At 32.2% G+C, this 22,737-nt stretch overlaps 1 protein-coding gene across 8 annotated transcripts in view; it reads right to left on the minus strand.

Annotated features, from left to right (window-relative positions):
- Positions 1-22,737, minus strand: part of DDX60 (DExD/H-box helicase 60) — a 109,203-nt gene that overhangs the window by 66,042 nt on the left and 20,424 nt on the right. For 7 of the 8 annotated variants that reach the window (XR_006606242.1, XM_004758121.3, XM_004758120.3 and 4 more), the window contains 9 exons: positions 18,708-18,869; positions 16,662-16,820; positions 12,677-12,818; positions 11,649-11,804; positions 9,296-9,401; positions 8,721-8,836; positions 7,235-7,395; positions 2,085-2,331; positions 383-549 (listed from right to left, as the gene is read on the minus strand). Coding sequence is in view for 7 of the 8 variants with exons in the window: in XM_004758121.3 (XP_004758178.2) it covers positions 383-549; positions 2,085-2,331; positions 7,235-7,395; positions 8,721-8,836; positions 9,296-9,401; positions 11,649-11,804; positions 12,677-12,818; positions 16,662-16,820; positions 18,708-18,869 (1,416 nt within the window). In the remaining variant the exon portion in view is untranslated. The remainder of the gene's footprint in view (positions 1-382; positions 550-2,084; positions 2,332-7,234; positions 7,396-8,720; positions 8,837-9,295; positions 9,402-11,648; positions 11,805-12,676; positions 12,819-16,661; positions 16,821-18,707; positions 18,870-22,737) is intronic. The other variant, XM_004758122.3, reaches the window with a different exon arrangement.

The following is a 22,737-nucleotide window of genomic DNA, read 5'->3' on the forward strand; positions in this document are numbered from 1 at the left end:
AATCACCATCTTAACTGTGAGTACATTGACAAACGTCAAGATTTTCAAATATCCATTATGGTATTTGTAGCTACAATCTAATACACTTAAAGACAACTAAACCATCACAATATAGTTTTTAAATTGTTTGCTAGAATTAAATACAGTATTAGTTTAAAGGGTCTGCAGAAATTATCTGGCATCTGTTTGTTCAGACAAGTATCTGTATCAGTTTTCTAGTTTATTTCAAGTTTCGGCAGCTGAATTACTAGCAATGATTGAAGACAGGAGTAAATATTGTCAGTTAAAAAAAGAAAAAATCTAGAAGAAGGGACTGCGTTTGCAAGACACTTTATGTACACCCCATAATTATTCTATTAAAATGAGCTATTCTGAAAATTACCTGGGTCGAATAGAAAGAAGTTGCCAATTCATCAAATCCTAAATACTTCAGGCATTTGGCTATGAGTTGCTGATCTGCCTCCTGCAAAAGTTCTGGGTATTTTTCCATCAAGGAATGGATCCTTTTCATCATTTGAACAGCTATATTTAAATCTTTTGTGGTTTCACCTTGGCAAATAATAAACAATATAATTTTTATAAAGACCATCAAAAATAATGTTTGATTATCCAAGGTTAGTCATCCAGGCTATCAATCTGACCTAATTATTTTATTTAACATTTATATAGTTTTTGGAATACAGATGACTAGGTAAAATATAATTAAAGTGCGCCTATACCTACTTCATCATTTCTATGGACAACTGGGAAATAGCTGTGCAAATAAAGGAGACAGAGAAAAGTCTTATAGTTCATGATAGTAATAAGATTATTAAAGCTCAAGGTTGTATTAAGTGTTCTGGGGAACAACAAATATTTTCTTACCTATTATTTTCATGCCATCTCTACTATCGTCAAAAAAAAATATTTAGATGACTTTAAGTATCTCGTTAAAAACTTTGCAAAATTTATTGAGTCCTACTGTTGACCATAGATAATTATTTTGTACAATTCATTGGAGGTTTTCAATTAGTCTATTACAACTGAAAAATACAGAGTTTGCTAATTCTTCTTCATTTCTACATGGTTATTACATTCTTTTTATTCTTCCTAACTGCTAACCTTTCCATACTTACGATGTTAGGGCTGTTTTTAATTTCAAATTTCTTCCAATAAACCTATGTTTTAGCTATCTAACAAATATTACCAAATACCTACTGAGTACTACAAGAGACTAAAAAAAAATTTTAATATAGAATTTTTCCCCTCAGGAGAGTAAACCATTTAATTCTGATCTTTCTTAGTAGGAGTCAGCTGCAAATTCTGATACAACATCTTGTTTGGGGAGAAATATATAAGCCAGATCTTGTGCTTCTCACTGTGAAAAAATCCACAGTGAAAGGCTGACGGCTTTTGAAGTTAATACAATGAGAGTAGGGGGGAGGGGAAGGATCCAGTGACCATGTATTAAATGGATTCAAGTGTGGAGATGCCAGAGACAGACAGATCAACTAGGTTACTGGGAAGAATTGTCAGTTTGGAGTTCTTATGGCACGTATCATTTATCTGTTACTAATTTATGTACCTTTACCCAGGTTTATTTCCCCTTATCTTCTTCTTCCTGTCTCTTCCTTTTTATTCTACTATGTGTTATAGAAATTGCAAAGTATAGCACATGGGTATCATGGAAACATTTAGAAGAATTCAACATGGCTGGCAAACATAATCTTTAGTTTTACCCAGAAAGAAAATGTTTGCACTTCAGATTTCAAAAATGAGAGACAGATCTCCCAGAGTGCCTCACCGTCTTTGCTGGTTCCTTTAACTATGCCCACAGTTTTATAAGAAGTTATTCTTATTCCTATCTTTGACTGATTTGATTTGAATTTGCTTAGGAATGTGCTATATATTAGCTACTTTGAGATTTCACTGCTCACTGATAAAAGAAGTAATCTTTAGAGGAATTCTGTGAGGATAAAATCGCATAATGAATCTAAGGCTTCTAACACAAACTTCCAGTTAATAAATGACAGCTATCATCATTACATCCTTTAATTAATTCTCCAGTTCATCAAAACAAAAAACACAAAATCACATAAATTTACCTCGGCAATGTTCTTTCCATGCTTTCAAGCAGGCAGTCAATGCTACCATTTCAACTCGAAATTTCACTGAGTTACTTTTACATGATTTCAAAAAATCTTCCAGGTTCTTTATTCCAGAGTTTAAGTTCTCTTTCATTTCCTCTTCAATAGAAAATGACAGAGCACTCCACTTTTTCTCCTCTTTTTCCTCTTCCTTAGCAAATAATCTCTTTTTATTCTCTCTAGTAATTATTTCAGCCTTGGTCTCCTGTCCAAAAAAGGGGGGAAAGAAACATATCATGAAACAAGTTGGAAATATTCCAAGATTAAATTTCATATATGAGACAATATTTTTAAGCATATACTGGTTATTTTGACCATCACTCCATTCTTGAATAGGAACAATTTTAGGTTCAGTATTTATTTCTTAAAATTAAACCCTCTCTTAATTAAAAACTTATGACAATTAAATTTAATCACTATAAAGCCTCTCTGCAGATAACTATATAGATTTCTGAGTGGTATAGATTAGATTATAAATCAAAGAGTAAATTAATAAAATTGGAAACATCAGGCCACTGTTTTCTCATGTCTCCTGCATTGCTTCCTGCTACTCTTTCTGGATTGGATTTTCCTCTTCCATTTTTCCATTGTCATCTCCCTGTCTCCTACTTGTCCTTCAAGATATTTCCTCTATGAAGCCTTTCCTAACTCCCAAGCTTAACTCATATATTTCTTCTCTGCCAGGGCATCTCTCTATCAAAGTACTCATTACATATACTGTAGTTATGATTTTACTTGTCTATCTCTCTAATCTATCTAGATTAACTTTCTTGAAACAGGAATATGTCATAGTTGTCTGTATGTTTCAAGCACAAAACATTTAGCTTATAAAAAAAAAACATTTAGCTTATAATATTTGATAAGTGAATGAGGAAAAGCAAAAGCAGATGAAGGAAAGGAGTGGATAGAAAGAAACAACATAAATACAACTGATTTGCTTTATCTGGATAAGCTTTTCCAGTTGACTTAAACTCAATATGAATCCTCTTTACTAGACTTTTACCAATCTGATTTATTAATCTACAAAAACAAATTAAAGAATTGTACTCACTAGAGAATTCTATAAATCTTCCATTATTCTGATTAGTCATGAAATTAACATATAAATTTGTCTACAATGAAGTCAATATTATTTGTTATCATTTTCTCAATAATTCTAATCGACATTATTTGAGGATTCCTAATGTTTTAATCTGCCAAACGTTTGGTACTCGGTTAACTCAGCATGATTCTTTCTCAGTACGAAAAGGGTGACCCTTGGCCCTTTGCCATGCACAATGCTTATCATATCCTGAAAATGCAGACTTATTAAATGGTTGCTAGAAGAGCACTTTATATAGTGCTGAGAGTGTTTATCTTCAATAAGATAACTTATTTAATTTCTAATAATGTAAGAGAAAAAATGGCATATTTTCAGTCTTCATAACTTATACCATATAATGAGAATTTTTGCTACAAACTTTCTATTTTATAACATCCCTCTTAAAAAAAAAAAAAAAAAGAAAAAAGAAACTTCTTCATAGCCCTAAATGAAAAAGGAAAAGTAATTGGATGATTTCACCAACAAAAAAATTGGCTATGAAAATAAAAAGGGGGTTGTCACCACAAGAAGAAAAACAATGACTACATACATGGGCTTGGGAAAGGCTGCTTTTTAACTATTAAAGCAAAAGTCCTCATTTCTGCTTGGACTTTTTGAAAAATGTCAGTTTTACTGAGTTATTATGGAAAAATATAACTGTAAAATATTTAAAGTATACATCATGGTGATTTGAAATATGAATATATGTAGTTGAACTTTCCCCATTGGGTTAAGTAATCCATCCATTACCTCACACATTTATCTTTTTTGAAAGTGAGAACATTGAAAATCTACTCTCTTAGTAAATTTTAATGATGTATTACAGTGTTATCAACTACAGTCACTATATTTTACATTGGGTTCTCAGACACTATTCACTGTATAGCTGAAAGTTTGCACTTTTTTACCAACCTCTACCTATTGCCCCCACCCACCCAGTCTGTGGCAACCATCTTTTTTTTTTATTCCACATATAAATGATAACATGCAGTATTTATCTTTGTCTAGTGTACTTCACTGAGACCATTGCCAGGTTATCCATGTTGTCAGAAATGGCAGGAATTCCTTCTTATAGCTAAATAATATTCCATATGGGGTATATATACCCCATAATCTTTATTCATCCATCCACTGATAAATGTTTACTCTGTTTCCATATCTTGGCTATTATAAATAATGCTGCCATGAACATGGGAGTGCAGATATATTTTCCATAGCCTATTTTCATTTCCTTGGATAAATGCCCAGAAGTGGATTGCTAGCTCCTATGGTAGTTCTATTTTTAATTTTTTGAGTAATCTCCATATTGTTTCATAGTAGCTGCACCATTTACATTTCCATGTACAGTGCATAAGGGTTCCCTTTCTCCAAATCCTTGTCAACACTTGCTACCTTCTGTCTTTTTCATGACAGCTATTCTGACATCTCTGAGATAATATTTCATTGTGGTTTTGACTTTTATTTCCCTGATGACTGATGATGTTGAGCACGTTTTCATATACCGTTGGCCATTCATATATCTTCTTGAAAAAAAATTCTATTCAGTACTCAGTCCACTTTTAAAACCAGATTGTTTGGTTTGGGGGGTGTTATTATTAAGTAATATTACTTCTTTATATATTTTAGATATTAACCCCTAATCAGGTATATGATTTGTAAATATCTTCTCCCATAGAGTAGACTGCTTTTTCATTTCACTGATGGCTTCCTCTGCTGTACAGAGTTTTTAGTTTGATGCAGTCTCATTTATTTTTGCTTTTGTTACCTTTGCTTTTTTTGATGTCAAAAAAAAATCATTGCTGAGACCAATGTCAAGGTACTTACCCCTTTTTTCTTCTGGGAGTTCTATGGTTTCAGGTCTTTTATTCAAGTCTTTAATTTATTTTGAGTTGATTTTTATGTATGCTAGTTTCATTCTTTTGCAGGTGGCTGTCCAATTTTCCCAACACCATTTATAAACTGTCTTTCCCCTCATTGCATATTCTTGCCTCCTTTTTCTTGAATTAAGCATATATGCATGTTTGTTTCTGGGCTCTTTATTCTCTTCTATTGATTTGTATGTCTGTTTTGGGGCCAGTACCATGCTTTTTTGATTATTACAGCTTTGTAGTATATCTTGAAATCTGAGATTGTGATACTTCCAGTTTTGTTCATCTTTTTCAAGATTGCTTTGACTATTCAGGTTCTTTTGTGGTTCCATACACATTTTAGAATTATTTCTTCTAATTCTGTGAAAAATGTTATTGGTAGTTTTATAGGGATTGAATTAAATTTGTAGATTGCTTTAGGTACCATGGACATTTTGAGAATAATAATTCTTCCAATCCATGAGCACAGAATATCTTTCCATTTTTTTGTGTGTCATCTTCAGTTTCTTTCATTGATGTTTTATAGTTTTCACTAAGTAAAGCACAGGTCTTTCACCTCCTTGATAAAATTTATATCTCGGTATTTTGATACAATTGTAAATAGAATTGTTATCTTAATTTCTCTTTCTGCTAGTGTGCTATTTGTGGATAGAAGCACAACAGATTTCTGTACATTAATTTTGTATTCTGCAACTTTACCAAATTCATTTATTAGTTCTAACTTTTTTTTTGGTAAAGTTTTTAGAATTTTTTTTATATATAATGTCATGTCATCAACGAATAGTGAAAGTTTTACTACGTCCTTACCAATTTGGAGAACTTGTATTTATTTTTCTTGCCTAATTGCTCTGACTAGGATTTCCAGACCATTCTTAATAAAAGTGGTGAGAGTGGGCATCATTGTCTTGTTCCTGATCTTAGAGAAAATGTTTGCAGGTTTTCACCTTTATTATTGTATAATAACTTTCCTTGTTTCTTATGATAGTCTTCGCCTTAATGTCTATTTTCTTTAATATAAATATAGCTACCCCTGCATTTTTTGTTTTCTATTTGCATGGAATATCTTCTTCCATCCCTTTACTTTCAGTTTGTGTGTCTGTAAAGCTGAATAAAGCTGAAGTGAGTCTCTTTTAAATATCATATAGTAGGGTATTATTATTATTATTATTAATTCAGCCCCTCTATGTCTTGTGATTGGAGAATTTAGTCCATTAACATTTAAATTAATTATTAATATGTATTGGCTTACTATGACCATTAATTTTTTCTGACTGATTTACAATCCCTTTGTTTTTCTCTTTTTCCTCTTGCTTTGTGACTTGATAGCTTTCTGTAGTGGTATGCTCAGATTCTTTTTGTTACTTTTAAAGTATGCAAATCAGTCTCTTTCTGGGAAAGACTGGGAATAAGCATTTCAGTCTGCTGCCTCTATGCCTTGGGTGGGGATAATCAAGCTACAGTCTTGTGGGTCCTGTGGATGCAAGCTTTGTTGGCATTCAAAGCTAGATGTTTTGAGAGGCCCTTTCCACTCAAAGTTCCTCAAGTGGAACTCAAAAGTTGGGGTGCCAGACCAAAAATTTGGTTCCAATCTTTTCCTCCTGAGGGCAAAATTAGGACTTTGGAGTTTTCTCCTAATTGCATGTCTCTGTACCAGGGATGGGGTTTATAGTGAGAGTATGTTTCAGCCTCTTCTTCTACCTGTTTGATTGTGAGATTTTTCTCATTTGTTTCTCATTTTCTCACTAGTTCTCTAGTTTCTGGATTGCCTTCAGAGAAAATTTTCCTATATTTATCTGTAAATTCTGTATGTCCATGGGAGGAGATGATTTCAGGAACCTCCTATATTGCCATCTTAGACCAGAACTCAAAAGAACTATATTATTAATTTTATTTCAACATTTCTAAATCCAAGCCTTTAGTAACCTATTGTCTTATATTCTTTTTCAAATACATATACATTTTATTATGTATAGAGGACCATATATAACCTTGTATATGGAGGTTAGACTTTCTTACCAAATAAATAAAATAATCTAAGTGTTCATATATAAAAATAAAAAGCATAGAATGAAAAGAAACTACCAGAGGAATTTAACAAATAGCAACTTAAGAAAAGTCAGAAAACAGTTCTAAAATTTGATAGAATTAATAGAACTTACATGTGCCTTTTTCTTCTTGGGTGCACTGAAATTATTCTTTGGCTTGACAGCTTGAGTTACAACCAATTTTGGAGAGACTGATTCTAATGAACTCCCATAAAATCGCTGGAAAACATGATACTTCTGCACAGACCTAAGATAACGAGGATCTCTAGATTTTTCTGAAAAATAAAAGACTTAAAATGTAAAACTACTTGATTTTTTTCAAAAGCATTCTCACTAAACCTTCATACCATCCCAACCATACATGTACTTTTTAGTTTGGAATAATAGTTTAGTCTGATTTACATTTGTTAAAGAGGGAATCAAGTCAGGCAAATATTTATCTATAGAATAACTCTTTTCCTTATTTAAAAGATGGAAGTAAAAATACATAAATAAATAAATAAATAAAATAAAAGATGGAAGTGACAAGACACTCTTTCACTATTTACTTCCCAAAGCAAATATCACGCTACAAAGAATGATAGATTCTGCATATTACCTCTTTATTTGCTCTATGATTGAGTTTAAGAAGAAGAAGAAGATAGAGGCAAAAGCAAGAAGATATCTATCTTGGACATCCTGGCTTCCGGCACTGCTTGAAAAATCCTTACTCTCAATCATAGCCACAGAGCCAAGAGTTTGGCAGCTGAAAAACACTTACACCATGGAAAAATCCAAAGACACAGGAAATTCCAACAATCAAGGAATGACTTACTTCCATACCCAAAGAAAACTACAATTAAGAGGATAATTAAGCTGGTTGATTTTTCTATGTCTGTATCTACATATATCTAATTAAACTGTTTTGAAGGATATTAATGGTTAATCTAAAAGGTCCCCTCACATCTTGCATGGTCTTAGTAGCTATTTTTGTAAACAGGCTGTTAAGTATAAGCAAGCCTACGATGCACCCTCCTAGATTCTTCTGAAAGTTAAGTTTTATCATCTTGAAAAAGGGTGGAGGTAAGATAGGGGTAGACAAACATGAGATGAAGACAAGGGATGAACCAAGGGGACAAGATACCTAATTAAATCTCTATTGATCTACTTTTAGTGGTTTCATGGGCCTCCTTTTGCAGTTCCAATCATCCCAAGCTTGAAAGCACATAAAATACTGGCACCTGTTATATGTAATCAACTGGGTGGTGTGAAAGTAGCTGAAATTGCTCAAAAGACTAGGGCCTTAGTATTATGAATGTCAAGGAATACACAGATATTTTAAATTGCAAACCATATTTATTTAAAACAGCTCCAAGTTTTTGTGGGGACAAATGCAGTATTGGTGCACTTCCTAGGACATCTGCATTCCTGTGTTCCTATGACTATCAGTAAACAGAGTGGGGCTTTTTTATTACCGTCTTTACTGACATACATCTAAATATCTTGTAGACTATTATCATTCAAGAAATATAACTTGTGGCTCATGATATGATAATTTTCTACAAAATAAAAAGAGAATGAAATTGATTTTAATTTATTTCACCAGAGACACATAACTCACCATCAAATTGACACTTTGTCCTATCATAATCATCACTAAGGGGTCTGTGAGAATGCCAATGCACAAGTTCATCAAATTCCTTTTGTTTAACTAGTGAAGTCACAGTAGGATCATCGCTATGAGACAAAAGAAATATATGCACATTTTAAATTTCATGCCTCTAAACAGAACACAGCACAGGTTTCATTTTTTAATATTATAAAAATTAAAGCCACCCTTCTTCTTTCTATAATATGATGTGGGTTTTAGAATCCCAAAAACAGTTTATTAGGTGCTTAAGAACCCAGAATCTACCCCACATCTCTAGCAATCCCAACAACATCAACAAATATTCATTAATTAATCCACTAAAATTAAAAACATCCAACTGGAGTAATTTTACTCTAAAATTAAAACCATGTTGATTTTAACCTAGTTAAGATCAAAGACATTGATAAATTTGCTATTAAACTCACTATGTGTTACAAACACATACTGCATTTAATATACTCCATTTAATTTGTTTCATTTCATAGAATCTTTAATGAGTAAGTCATCCATTCCACCCATTTACTAAGACATTTTTGGTCTTATACCTCTTTAAGAAAGGCAAGTCTTTCAAAAGATCACCAACAAACTTATCAACCAGTTCACATGACATTGAAATAAATCCCAAATTAGGAATCTTTTCCTTGGAGGTATCTGTAAACAAGTAAAAAAAAAAAAAAAAAAATTAAGACAGTGTCAAAAGTGAGACTTTCACATAAGAACGTTACACATCATTTTCTAAAGCCTTAAAATAAAAAACATTTTTCATTGATTGTATTTACATTTATCAATTCCAGACCTTCCCATAAAGCTATTGCCCACATTAAAACATTTTGGAATGTAGCAGAGTATGAGGAAATAGGCAGTATTTAGGCATGTAGGTATATAGGTAGGTAGAAAAACAACTGTTTACTGTTTTTAAACATCTATTTCCTTCATTATCCCTTATTACAAGGAAGTTGAACATGGAACTTGCACTCAGATCTCCCACATAAATAATTTTATGGAAATAAATATTTAAAAAATAAGGAAGATTGGGACGCCTGGGTGGCTCAGTTGGTTAAGCGGCTGCCTTTGGCTCAGATCATGATCCCAGCCTCCTGGGATCAAGTCCCACATCGGGCTCCTTGCTCAGCAGGGAGCCCACTTCTCCCTCTGCCTCTGCCTGCCACTCTATCTGCCTGTGCTCACTCTCTCTGTCAAATAAATAAATAAAACCTTAAAAAAAAAAAGGGGAAGCTATATAGATAATAATGAAATAACTTGTTATCATGACAGTATTTTCTTACATTCTCTTTGATATTATATATGTATACATATATGTATCTGCACATATACACATACATGTGATAGATACCATACATATCAAACATATATCCTATACATAATAGTTGGTTAATGAATGCCTTTTTATTTATACCTGGTTCACAATTATAGGTAAGCTGCCATTGCTCTGCCCATCCCCTTCATGTTCAGTTTCTGTTTGCCTGACACCTTCTTACTGCAGGTCTCTGCACTCTCTGCCTGAGTACTTGTCTTCTTACATCCATGTGAAGGCCAGAAGTGCTAAGGATCCCATGCCCCATAGATAGCCCTCAGCCAAAAATGTAACAGGAGTTGCAGGTAAATGCCCCAGCTATCTTCTCTTCAGGTAAGATATCACTGAGGTGGTTTGAATGACATTCTAAGATTCCCAGTAAAATCTGCCTGTACCTGTCTACAGTGGAAACCTGCTCATTAACATGTCCTACACTGGTTTTGTTCTCTTCCTGATCTTATCTAACCACTCCCTTATTTGATCTTTCTATGATCAATAAACCCCTTATTTGATCTTCCTCAAGAGTCTTTGTCTGGTAGAACTCATCTGGACAAGAGTGTGTATATATATATATATACATATATCTATATATGTATATATATATAAAGAGTATATGTATTCTTTCCCCATATTCTGAAAAATATATTTATATTGATACATCCTAAATTCACATTAGATTTCCTTCTCCCATTCCTTAGGGGGACATTTTATTCTTCCTGAAATTCATCACATGGAGACATCTTCTATGATGTTATGATGATGGCTTAATCATATTTCTCTTTTTTACGATTTTATTTTTATTAACTTATTTGTCAGAGAGGGAGAGCACAAGGAGGAGAAATGGCGGGCAACAGGAGAAGCAGGAGCCCTGCCAGGATCCCTGGCAACAGGAGAAGCCTTATGTGGGACTAGATCTCAGGACCCTGGGATCATTACCTGAGCTGAAGGCAGATGCTTAACTGACTGAGCCACTCAGGCATTCCCAGGGTTTATGATGTTTTTCATCTACAAAGAATGAACTAGATTCTTCTGATCACTTTAAGCTAATTTTTCAGCTTAGAGCTGTCTTGAAACTACTAACAGAATAACTGAAACCCCAAATTCTTGGGAAGATGGACCTATAATTAGAAATCAACCTAGTAATTCATTTTGTATTAGCCAGAGATCAGTCTCCCTTTATTCTTCTCTCCTGGAATTGCATTTCTATTGTTTTGAGCTTAGCTATGATAATACTAAAAGTTGTTTGGTGTGTCTTACCAGCATTTCAATTGTTTCCCAGAAGAGATTTTTCCCCTAACCTATACTGCCATATTGATAGACATGAAAGTCACAAATGAAATTGGCAACAACATTAGCTATAAGCAAAACATATAGCTCTTCAAAACTATAGTTATACCATATCATCCCAATGATACAGCAAAAGATTATTTTATTTTTATTTATTATTATTATTAATTTATTATTTATTATTTAAATGCATAGTGCCAGAAAAAAAATTTAGATATACAACAGTTAGTAGTGTTTTCAAAAAAAATCTTCAGAGATCTAAACTGTTACTTCAACTTAATTTGGAGATTTATTACCTTTGATTGGTGATGGATTCTTTTCAAGAAAACAAAGCTTTGTTGTTCTCAGAGGAAATGGCTTTCCAACAGCAAACTTTCCAACCAACTTTGACACAGTATTCCAAAGATATTCATAATCTTTCATAATGATATCTCCCAAATTCAAATGTAAGCCTATATGATAGTTAAAAGTACTAAATATTAAAAGTCACTACTATGTATACAGAAGCATACACTTTGACAAAATTCATAGCGCTCTGAATTATTTGTCAAACTGTAAAATTTTCAGTGAGTTCCACACTGCACCTAAATAAGTAATTTACAGCTATCATAACAACAGATTTTGGATATCTATTTTATAAGGTAAAAAATGTTATGCCACATATAACTTTACAACCAATAAAACTGAATATAACTTATTTTTCAGAGATAAGAACATTTGCAGAGAGCTGCTACATTTATATGTTGCTAACTCATTTCAATGTTTGGCATGTGTAGGAACCAAATTCTAGAGGTCAAAGAAGCTTCAAGAATGCTCAATGAGTTATAGCTCTCTTAAAACATGTTTTCTTTTTCTTTGACTATTAAGAAATAGCAGAAAATTTATTCTAACAAAATAATTCAAAGAAAGAAAAACAAATTACATATAACATATAAATCAGCTTCATCTTTGGAAAAAAATTAAAATTCCCTAAATATATCATAGTAGTCAGATGATTACCTTAATTTGAATAAATATTTTTAAATATAATGCATATATTTAAGTGAAAAATTAAACTGTTAAAATTATCTAAAAATGCCAAATACCCAAACATGTATTTTTTTTCAAGAATACTTGAGTATATTAATTTAAAAATGTTTTAAAATGTAACTCACTCTGATTGCAACTAAATAAAACATATATATATATATAAACAAAGATTGAAAGGAAAATAATTGCTACGTTTTATGTTGGACATATAGGAAAACGATTTTGAAGTTTTAAATTCCTTATAATGTTTATCTCTGGATGAAAGTACAATTATTAAAATATACTGAGATGGTACCTTCAACATTTTCATTTTCATAGTAAAAAGCAATATTCTTCAACAAAAGCTCATCACTTAAGTCTGAAAGGTGAATTAAATTCAGATTCCAGAATTCACAAATGTTTATATTACTTAGGATGAAATATTCACACCACTTTTTCTGCAAATCAAAAATAAAACCAAGTTATTGATGATTGTTATATGCCACACTCCCTGATGAATAATTCCTTACTCCCTCCTGTTGACCCATCCATCTAACTTTGTGTAATGATCATCCACACTTCTTTATTAATCATATCAAGACCTCAGTTCTGGATAGGACCTATCCAATAGAGTCCATTTGGTTTACCTCATGCAACCTTGTTTTCTCGTCTATTATTTTTACCATCCTCTTGTGAAGATACTAAAATCTCTTTTCCTTTTTTCTTTTCCATAAAATTATGTATATCTACTAATAGCTTTTTTGTGCCTAAATTATCACATCCCTTTTTTCCATATCATCCAATTGCTTTCCTTGTGCTTATAGGCATGTTGTTGAGACTACTAGAAAAAGAAAATCGTGCAATAAAACATACTGATGCAACTATAATTGTTTTGTCAAAAACTTCAAATAAACCTTCAAAGTGCTAGGTAGGACAGAGTGATATATAGTTTACATATATATATATATATATATATATATATATATATAAGTTTTTTTTTAAATTTAGAGGATATTTATTTTTCAGGAAGGTCCACCACAGCTGATGGGCACTACTGTCCACCGTTCCAGGGGATTTCTCCTTTGCTTTACGAGAAATGCCCTCTCTTCTTGGAAGTGCCTGTGGGAAGGCTGGGAGGTGAAGAGAAACCATACACAACACTCCAGAGCCATAAAAAAATAAAGCAACAAACAACCTCCTGCGCACGAATACACACATACAAAATAAATAGATGTATAAAAGGCCACTCTCCTGGCCGAGGGGCTACTTTGGGAGAGTGGGACTGGGTGGCTCGGCCCCAGCCAGGATCATCCACAGGCAAAATGGTATGGAAGTGCTGGACAGCTAAGAACAAGGCCTTGCTTCCAGGGGAAGACAGGGTAGGCCCTCTCCCCGGAGCTCAGTGGGGATAAGGTAACGAAGGAACAAATAAATACATGAATAAATAGAACCCAATGTGCTCCCAGAGGCCTAAGGGCTTACTTAGACTGAGGCTCAGGGCCTTTGGGGCCTATTTCCCTGAAAAGAGCAGATCCAGTGTGACAGGCAGAAAGAATCACAAGGAAAGCACAAGTCCATATATATATATATATATATATATATATATATATATATATATAGCACAAGTCCTATATATCTATATAGATATATAGATATATAGATATACCCCCTATACTATATATATATATACACACACCCCTATATATATATATTATACCCATATATATATATATATATATATATATAGAGAGAGAGAGAGAGAGAGAGAGTATACCCCCCTCAATATAGTTTACTCCCCTAAGATCCTCGGTAAATATTTCCAAAATATTTCACCGTTCTTAAACTTCTGGGCTTGTTTCCCCACCACAGCATTCAGTATTTGACTTTGACTCCTATTTCATAAAGAACCTTAAACCAGACACAGAAACCAAGTTATCTTACAATTTCCATCACAGCCAATGCTGCACCATTCTTTCTTTATTCTCTCCTAGGAGAATGGCAATATCCCTCCCTCTGTATAGGAACATATGCTAGACCCCATCCCCTCTCACCTTACTTTTCCCTGATTTTCATCCTATCCTCTCTCTTAATTTAAACATGCTCAGTCTTTGCCATTTTAAAAACATTCCTAATTGGCCCACCTTCCTATTGTATTTTATCCTGTCACTTTCTTTATTCTCAACTCCTTACATATAAACTTCTCTTCATCTTTATCTTCTCCCTTCCACTCACTACTGAATCCACTCTGCCATAGATTCTGGCTCAATCTATTCCTAACCATTTTAAATTGGAGGATCTCAGGTCTCTGTCCTAGGCCCTCTTGTCTTTCCCAAAATCGTTTTATCCACTGCCTTGGCATAAATTAACATCCATTGCCTAGTGATTTCCAAATCTTGATCCCCAATTCATTCCACTCTGTTAAGCTTCAACCAGTATTTCAAATTGCCTACTAGATATCTCCATTTGAGTATTTCATTGGCATCTCCAAAACTGAACTTGAGATCTTCTTCCACAATTATACTTCATACAATGGCATCATCCCCAAAAATGCTCCAGCCAGAGATTTGAGTCACTTGACTTTTCCCTTTCTCTCATGCCCATAGTTAACTTGTTAAATAATTGTTGAAATTGCCTATTGGTATTCATTCTTACTTACCACTTCCTCAGTCCCTAATATAATTAACACTTACATGGACTGAGGTAACAGTCACCTAACTGGTTTCCGTAAATCCAGTTTTGCCACTACAATGCACTCTCTGCATTGCAAGCCAAAGAAAAAAAAATTTTTTTTTAATGAAAGTGTCATTTATTTGCATGAAATCATTCAGTTGGTTCTCAGTGTGCTTATGATCAAGTTAAATCTCCATTCCCTTCACAGGATCTATACTGTCCTTCCTATATGATTTGTCTCTTACCCATCTCTTCAGCTTTATCACTTTCCCATATTCTTTCTATTCCAATTATACAAGTTGTGTTCCAGTTCCTTGATCATGCCATTCTCGGGATGATCCCACATGCTGTTTCATCTCCTGTAATCCAGTATCCATCTTCTCTCCAACTTGCAAATCCTTCAAGATTTGCATTACTTCATTTCTCTTCATCTCTTAAAAGAAGCCATTCTTTTCTAACTGAATTGAATCTTTTTATTATCAGACTTTAAAGTATCCTATAATTCCTCCTTAATAATAATTTTAAAAATTTAATACTTCTCTTCCTGCAAAATATAGGTTTATGAAAGTGATGGGGTGAGATGGGTAAATATATTCTTATTTTTCTCACTGTATCCTCAGTGTCTCTCACAATGTACATATATTAGATAAATATTTGTGGACTAGCTTATGAATCGATTGGTTCTAAAATACTTTCCTTGAACATTTTGACTGCAAGTATCAAGATTTTTAAAAATCTTGTATTTAAATTTATCCACTAATCCTACTTCTGAGCATGAAGTCTAAGTCAATATCCCCAAATTAAAGGAAAAGTCTTACACTCAAAGAACCTGGAAAATAGCAGCATTTATAATACAACAATTAAAATCTCTTATTATCTTATAATAGAAAAAGGGGTGAGTAAACCGTGGTATACCCATTAAAAAATAGTAGCCATTAAAAAATGAGGTTAACCAAGAGTATGAGAGAAAATTTTAAAATATGTGAAAAGAAAAATATTTACATTATATGTTCATATATAATATAATATATTCCAATGTAATATATGAATTGATTTGAATAGTGATTCACCGACTATTTCTTTTGTTTTTACTATTTTCCTAAAGTCTACAAATTTTCTCTATCTAACATCTATAATGGACATAAATAACCAATACATTTATACTTTCAATTCCTCTCAAGAGCAGAACAAAAAATGGTCACAAATCTCTTATAATTAATGACACATAAACCTTATCTTGACCACAATTAGAAGGAAAACAGGTTTTTTTGGTTTTGTTTTTTTCTTAGATTGGATATATATCATGATGTTTGTTATTACTACCAGAATTTTTGAAATCAGGAAGAAACTGACTTGGGCCCTTAAATCTTTAAGGTCTCCAAACAGTTGACAATATCCCCTTATAAATCTTTTTCTTTTTTTTAATAGGCTCTTTGTCCAACATGGAGCCCAGCATGAGGCTTGAACTCACAACCCTGAGATCATGACCTGAGCCAAAACCAAGTCAGATGCTTAACCAACTGAGCTACCCAGGTGCCCCCTTATGAATCTATTTTTGAAGGTGACTGTGGTTTCTTTATATCAAACAATGGAAACAAAAAAATAAATAAACTAATAAAGAACATATTTACCATTTCTAAGAAAGTGTGAATGTTCTTAGTCCAATGAGAAGTGATGAATCTAGTGCAGGCTCTTTGAGAAAGAGGTAAGTGGAGTAGGAAAACCACACTGAGACAATGCAGTTTACACAAATCTTCCATCTCTTGTAAAGCTAAGCAATTACTTTCCACCTGAGTAAAATAAAGAAGGTAAAATAGAGATCAGCAGACTATGAAATTGTATGATACACATGCAACACCACAAAGGTCAGCAGCTACACTTTGCTTTGTTACATTCTTTATTCAATAAGGCTTTTGAGTTTTTTTTCTTCATACATAAATTTGACTGCATACAAAACCCAGATGTCAGGTAAGGAGATGGGGAACTGCCAGCTCAATAGTAGTTTACATAAAGAATTTTTTTAGTATTTTTAGTTAAGCTTAACTTTACATGAGCTGATCCAACAGTTAATGAAATTTATCTGTTCCTGTGGGAACAGGACTTTGCAAGGATGGAGCCATGCTTTAAATGTCCTATTCTGTCCAAAGCATTGAATTTTAAAAGTTACACTGAATACTATTTAGAGTGAAGAAACCAGGACACATCTAAAAGAACTTATCCAATTTAAAAAAGAATAAAGAAATGGGCATATTTAACGTGATGGTACAAGGACCTCTTGGCCATCTTCAAATGTTTGCAGTGTTGTCAGTGAAACAAAACTATGATTTATTTCAGAGTGCCTCCACAGGGCCAAATAGGGTCTAATGCCTAGAAGTTCCAGCAAGAAACACTTGGTTTGGTACCATTTTTGTGATAATAATTTAAAATGTCATATCTAATGACATAAAAGAATGTATTCAAGTAGAACTATAATTAACAAAAAAAGAATATATTCAAGTAGATATTAGAAAACCAAATATAAATGATGCTAGGTAAAAGGTAGTAAACCCTATTCATTTCTGAGAATGTACAAAAAGTTACAAAAGGCTTCATTTTACTTTAATAAAAATTCAGGCAAGAATCCCCCAGGAGTCAGGTTGTATAACAAAATAGTATGTGTACGTGTGTGTGTGGGGGGGGGGGTGTGCATATAAACACATATATATATAGGGATGACTGTTTAGCTGACCAGCAAACCCATACTGACCAACAGATTCTTAATGAACTCTATCAACTATAAAGAAGGTTAAGAGCTTTAGTATTTCCTCCAGCTAGGATGGCACTAAGACACTACAGCAAGAATGTTGTTTCTTTTTTTTAAATTTTTTACTTTTTATAAACATATAATATATTTTTATCCCCAGGGGTACAGGTCTGTGAATCGCCAGGTTTACACACTTCACAGCAAGAAATGTTCTTTCTAAAGACAGTTAGGTGTTACAGAATTTGAACAAGACAGATATAGGTTCAATCCTCATTCCACACCACAATTTAATTAAGGAATGTTACTTGGAGAACCATGAGTGACTGTGGACTCTGAGAAACAAACTGAGGGTTTTAGAGGGGCAAGGGGTTGGATAAGTGACCCTGGTGATGGGTATTAAGGAGGGCACGTATTGCATGGAGCACTGGGTGTTATACATAAACAATGAATCTTGGAACACTACATCAAAAAATATGATGTACTGTTTGGAGACTAATATAACACAATTTTTAAAAAAATGTTACCTGGACTTTCTGAACCTCAGGTGTTTCCATATGTGAAATGTGAATAAATACCTCCCTTAAAATGCTGTTGTGAGAATATAAGACACAAGGCATATAAAAAACACAACATTATAATGTAAGCTCTCATCAAGAGCTAATTTCCTTTCTTATTACCCCTTCTTCTAGATGATTGGATAAATTTTACTAAATGTGTACTGGGGGAAACGTCTGTATAGTAAAACACTAAATCATATAACAGCATCATAAATATTTCTGATAAGCAAATTCCAGTTTTTCCATCTTTTGGGAGAAATTTATATAAGTTGGGGAAATAAATAAAGTACCAAATGGAAAAAAAGGTAGATGAAAATCAGTAAAATTTCAAAAGTGGAAAGCAGTGGTGTTTCCCAGTAAAGCTACAACAATCACACCTCTTGGATGTTAGTTTTCTCATCAGACATAGTCTTCTTTCTGTTTTCTAAAAAGTGATGGTACATTCTCAAAGACAACGAGCATGAAGTAACACAAAGAACACGTCGAATGTCAGATCCTTCTGGCCAGAGTTGCTTAAGCTGAGAAATAGTTTCACATGCCTGTGACAAAAGAAAACTGTAAATGTCAGGATATTTTAAAAATATTTTTATTCATAAGTAATCTTACTAGAAGAAATCATACAAAGATAGGTATGACTACATAAAACTATAAAATTTCTGTTAAAAATGATAAAATTTTAAGATGGGAAGATACATGTTTTAGTAAAATTAAAATTTAACTATGTAAAGAGCTGTAAATTATTGTAAATTATTATCAATCAATAATAAAACATCTTGGCCTTTAATAAGACATGAGCAGATAATTCACAGAAGAAATATAAATATTAACAAGTTAGAAAAAATGTTTGAACTCTCTAGTAATATGAGAACAAATAAATAGCATATTTTTATTTACAAATTAATAAATATTAGAATATTCTAATGATAACAGACAGCCCTGGAAATCAAGTGATGTGTCATTTCTCTTATGCTTTGCTAGAGATAGGTATATTGAGCAACACATATGATTACTATTAAATATATTGATACTTTGTGACTGGCTATTCAAGTTCTAGGTATCCAGGATAGGTAAATAACACAAACTGTGTACCAAGATTTATGCACCAAGATGTTCATACAGAATTATTTTTAGAAATCAATTCTCAGATAATTTAGGTGTTTAGCATTAGGGAAATATTATACATCAAGTAAAAATAAAATATGTGAAGAATTTTTAATGACTCAAATACATGTGGTGTGCAAGAAACACAACTTAAATAAAGTGACTCCGAAGGACTAAAAATAAAGGGTTGGATAAAAGTATACCAGGCAAATGGTGGGGGAGAAGAGAAGAGAGGCTAGCAGTTTTTATAGCAGTATAGGGAGAATTCAAGTTCAAAAGCACTAAATGTTAAAAAAAAAAAGAGAGAGAGAGAGAGAGAAAGAAAGAAAGAAAGAAAGAAAGAAAGAAAGAAAAGGGCATTAAATGTGAAAAAGAAAAGCCCTCTTTTATTCTAAAAGCCATCCATAATGGTGACAGAACCTTTATGAATGATTCATCTTATATGAATAATTATGCAACATATAATGTCATAACTGACTTTATGATACAAAAACTACAGGAGAGTAAAGGAGCTATATTTATAAACACATTATTAATAACAGAATTTAATACACTACTTTCATTACAAGAGAAATCAAGTAGACAAAAAATAAGATGACTTAAAAGAATAATCAATAGTGTAGACCCTTGAATTAAACTCTGGTGATACAGAATATGTATTCCTTTTAAGTGCCCCCAGCACATCCATAAAAATTGGTCATATGTTAAGTCAAAAATAAAACATTAGTAACTTCCATAGTATAGAAACACTACAAACAGCTCTCTGATCAAAATATAATAAAGGTAGAATTTAGTTTCTTAAAAAAAGGCACAAAGACCCTTCAATCTAAAGCTTAAAAACATTTTTTACAAAGCTACTCATAAGTGAAAAGGAAATACAAATACAATTTATAAAAATGATAATAAAAACACTACATATCATAATTTATGGGACAAATTTAAAGCAGTGACCAAAACAAAATTCATTGTATTAAACATATTTAACAACAAATATTAAAGAATAAATGAGTTTAATTCTCAGCTCCAAAAAGAAAATCTAAAAACAAACTGGACTAAAGGGAAGTAAAAGAGGTGAAAAATAAAGATAAAAGTAAGCAAAATTAAGAAGAGAAAATTGGTAGAGGTATCTAATTAATAAATCAGAATTCCAGGGATTTTTTTAAAAAACTTTAAAAAACATACAATCCACTAGCAAATTTGATCATTAATAAATGGGAGAAATAAAAAATGAGCAGAATAAAAATGTAAAGAAAAATAACTACTAAAATAGAAACAATTTTTTAAAAAGTCATATGCCCTACTTTGTAAACTTCTATGCAAATAAATTTGAAATGTAAATAAATGGATAACTTCCTCATAAAGATTAATTATAAAAATTGACCCCACTGGAGTTACTAAGCTTAAATCGACCAATTTCTATAGGACAAAGAGAGAAAATTAAGAAACTGTCCCACAAAAAATCACCAGTTCCATATGGCTTTATAAAGAAATTCTATTTTAATCTTCAAAAACCACATAATCCCAGTGATCCATAAATTATTTTGGAATACTTAAAAAGAAAATATTCTAATCTTTTTTTATGAAGCATGAATGACACTGATACACAACCAAATAATTACAGTGCACAGAAAGAAAACTACAGAAAAGCATCACTCACACATACTGATGTAAAAATTCTAAACAAAATATTAGCAACTAGAACCCACACCACATCAAGAAAATAATACATGATCAAATGGAATTTATTCCAGGAATAGATTTGCTTCAATATTTAAAAATCTATTAAATCAAAATACCATATTAATAAAGCTAATATTTAAAAATCATAATTGTATCTGTACTTTCAATACACATTCATGATAAAAACACTCAAAAAATCCAAGTTGAGGGATACAATCTTAACATCAGAATGAATATACATATATGCCAAAACACTAGAGACATTCCCACGAAGATTAAGAAATAGGCAAAAATGCTCACTATATCTGCTACTATCCACTATTGTACTAAGTTTGTTACCTAAAGCACCTAGACAAGAAAAGGTAATTTCAGGCATAGGAATGGATAAAGAAGATTTAATACTATCACTGTTCACAGATTATATGACAGTATATGTGGATAACCCCAAAGAATAATTAATTAAAATATTAAAATACCAATGAGACATCAGCACATAGAATTGATGCAAAAATGAATAGACTTCATATGTATAAACAACAAAGCATCAAAGAACGCAATAGTAGATAAAATCTTGGAATAAGAGCAAAATTTACTTAATAACAGCAAAACATCAAATGTTTAGGAAGAAAATTAAAAAGAAATATACAAAACATATAAAAAAATTTTTTGACTCACAAAAATAGATTTGAACAAATGTAAAAACGCCCCTTCTTCTTGCATGAAATAAGTCAACATTATAAAAATGCCAATTCTCTCCAGTTTAACTTATAAGTTCAATATACTCCAACAAAAATAACAAGATTTTTTTTAACTTAGACAAGTTGATAACAAAAGTTCAGATAGAAAAATAAAAATGCAAAATGAATGTAAGAGAAAAACTATACATGGAAAACCCAGCTAAACAATACATTAAAAATGTATTGTGGGCTCTGGGAAGGGTAGTATTAAATAGTATTAAATATACTATTATATATTAGTATTAGTATATATAAATATTACATATTTATATAATATATAATATATATATATAATTTAATAACATAATTTTTTGTTGTTTTAAGAGCACTTTATTATTGTTCTTAATGCTATTTTTAAGTACCAAAAAAAGATGGCCTGCCAAACCTTTTTTTCGTCTTCTTCTTCCAGGAAAAACAGGCCACAGAGAATGGTATATTACAGATTTACAAACATGGAGAGAGAACGGTCAGAACGCACTGCGACGGCGTGGCTCTGTAAGAACTCACTGTGCTCCTCCTGAGGCCAGGGAGTGTGTCCTTTCCCAGTGAAATGTTTGGTTTTCTGCTTCCCTGTGTGCCCGGGGCCCCTGCAGGGGCCCACCTATCCCAGACAGGTCAGTGCCGGACGCCGACAGGCCGCTGCCCAAGGAGCCCGCCCTTCCCAGAGCCCGCCATACATTTTTAATGTATTATAAATACATTATATGTATAATTTATATATAATTTATATTTATATGATATATAATTTTATATATAATTTATATATAATTTATTATATATAATACATTATAATTATATAAATTATATAATTTATATATAATACATTATTTAAATATAATGTATTTATAATCCATAAATACATTAGTATTTATAACAGTATTAAAAATAT

Source organism: Mustela putorius, unplaced genomic scaffold (genome assembly GCF_011764305.1).
Source record: "Mustela putorius furo isolate JIRA1106 unplaced genomic scaffold, ASM1176430v1.1 tig00000242_pilon_pilon_pilon, whole genome shotgun sequence".
Classification (NCBI taxonomy): Eukaryota; Metazoa; Chordata; class Mammalia; order Carnivora; family Mustelidae; genus Mustela; species Mustela putorius.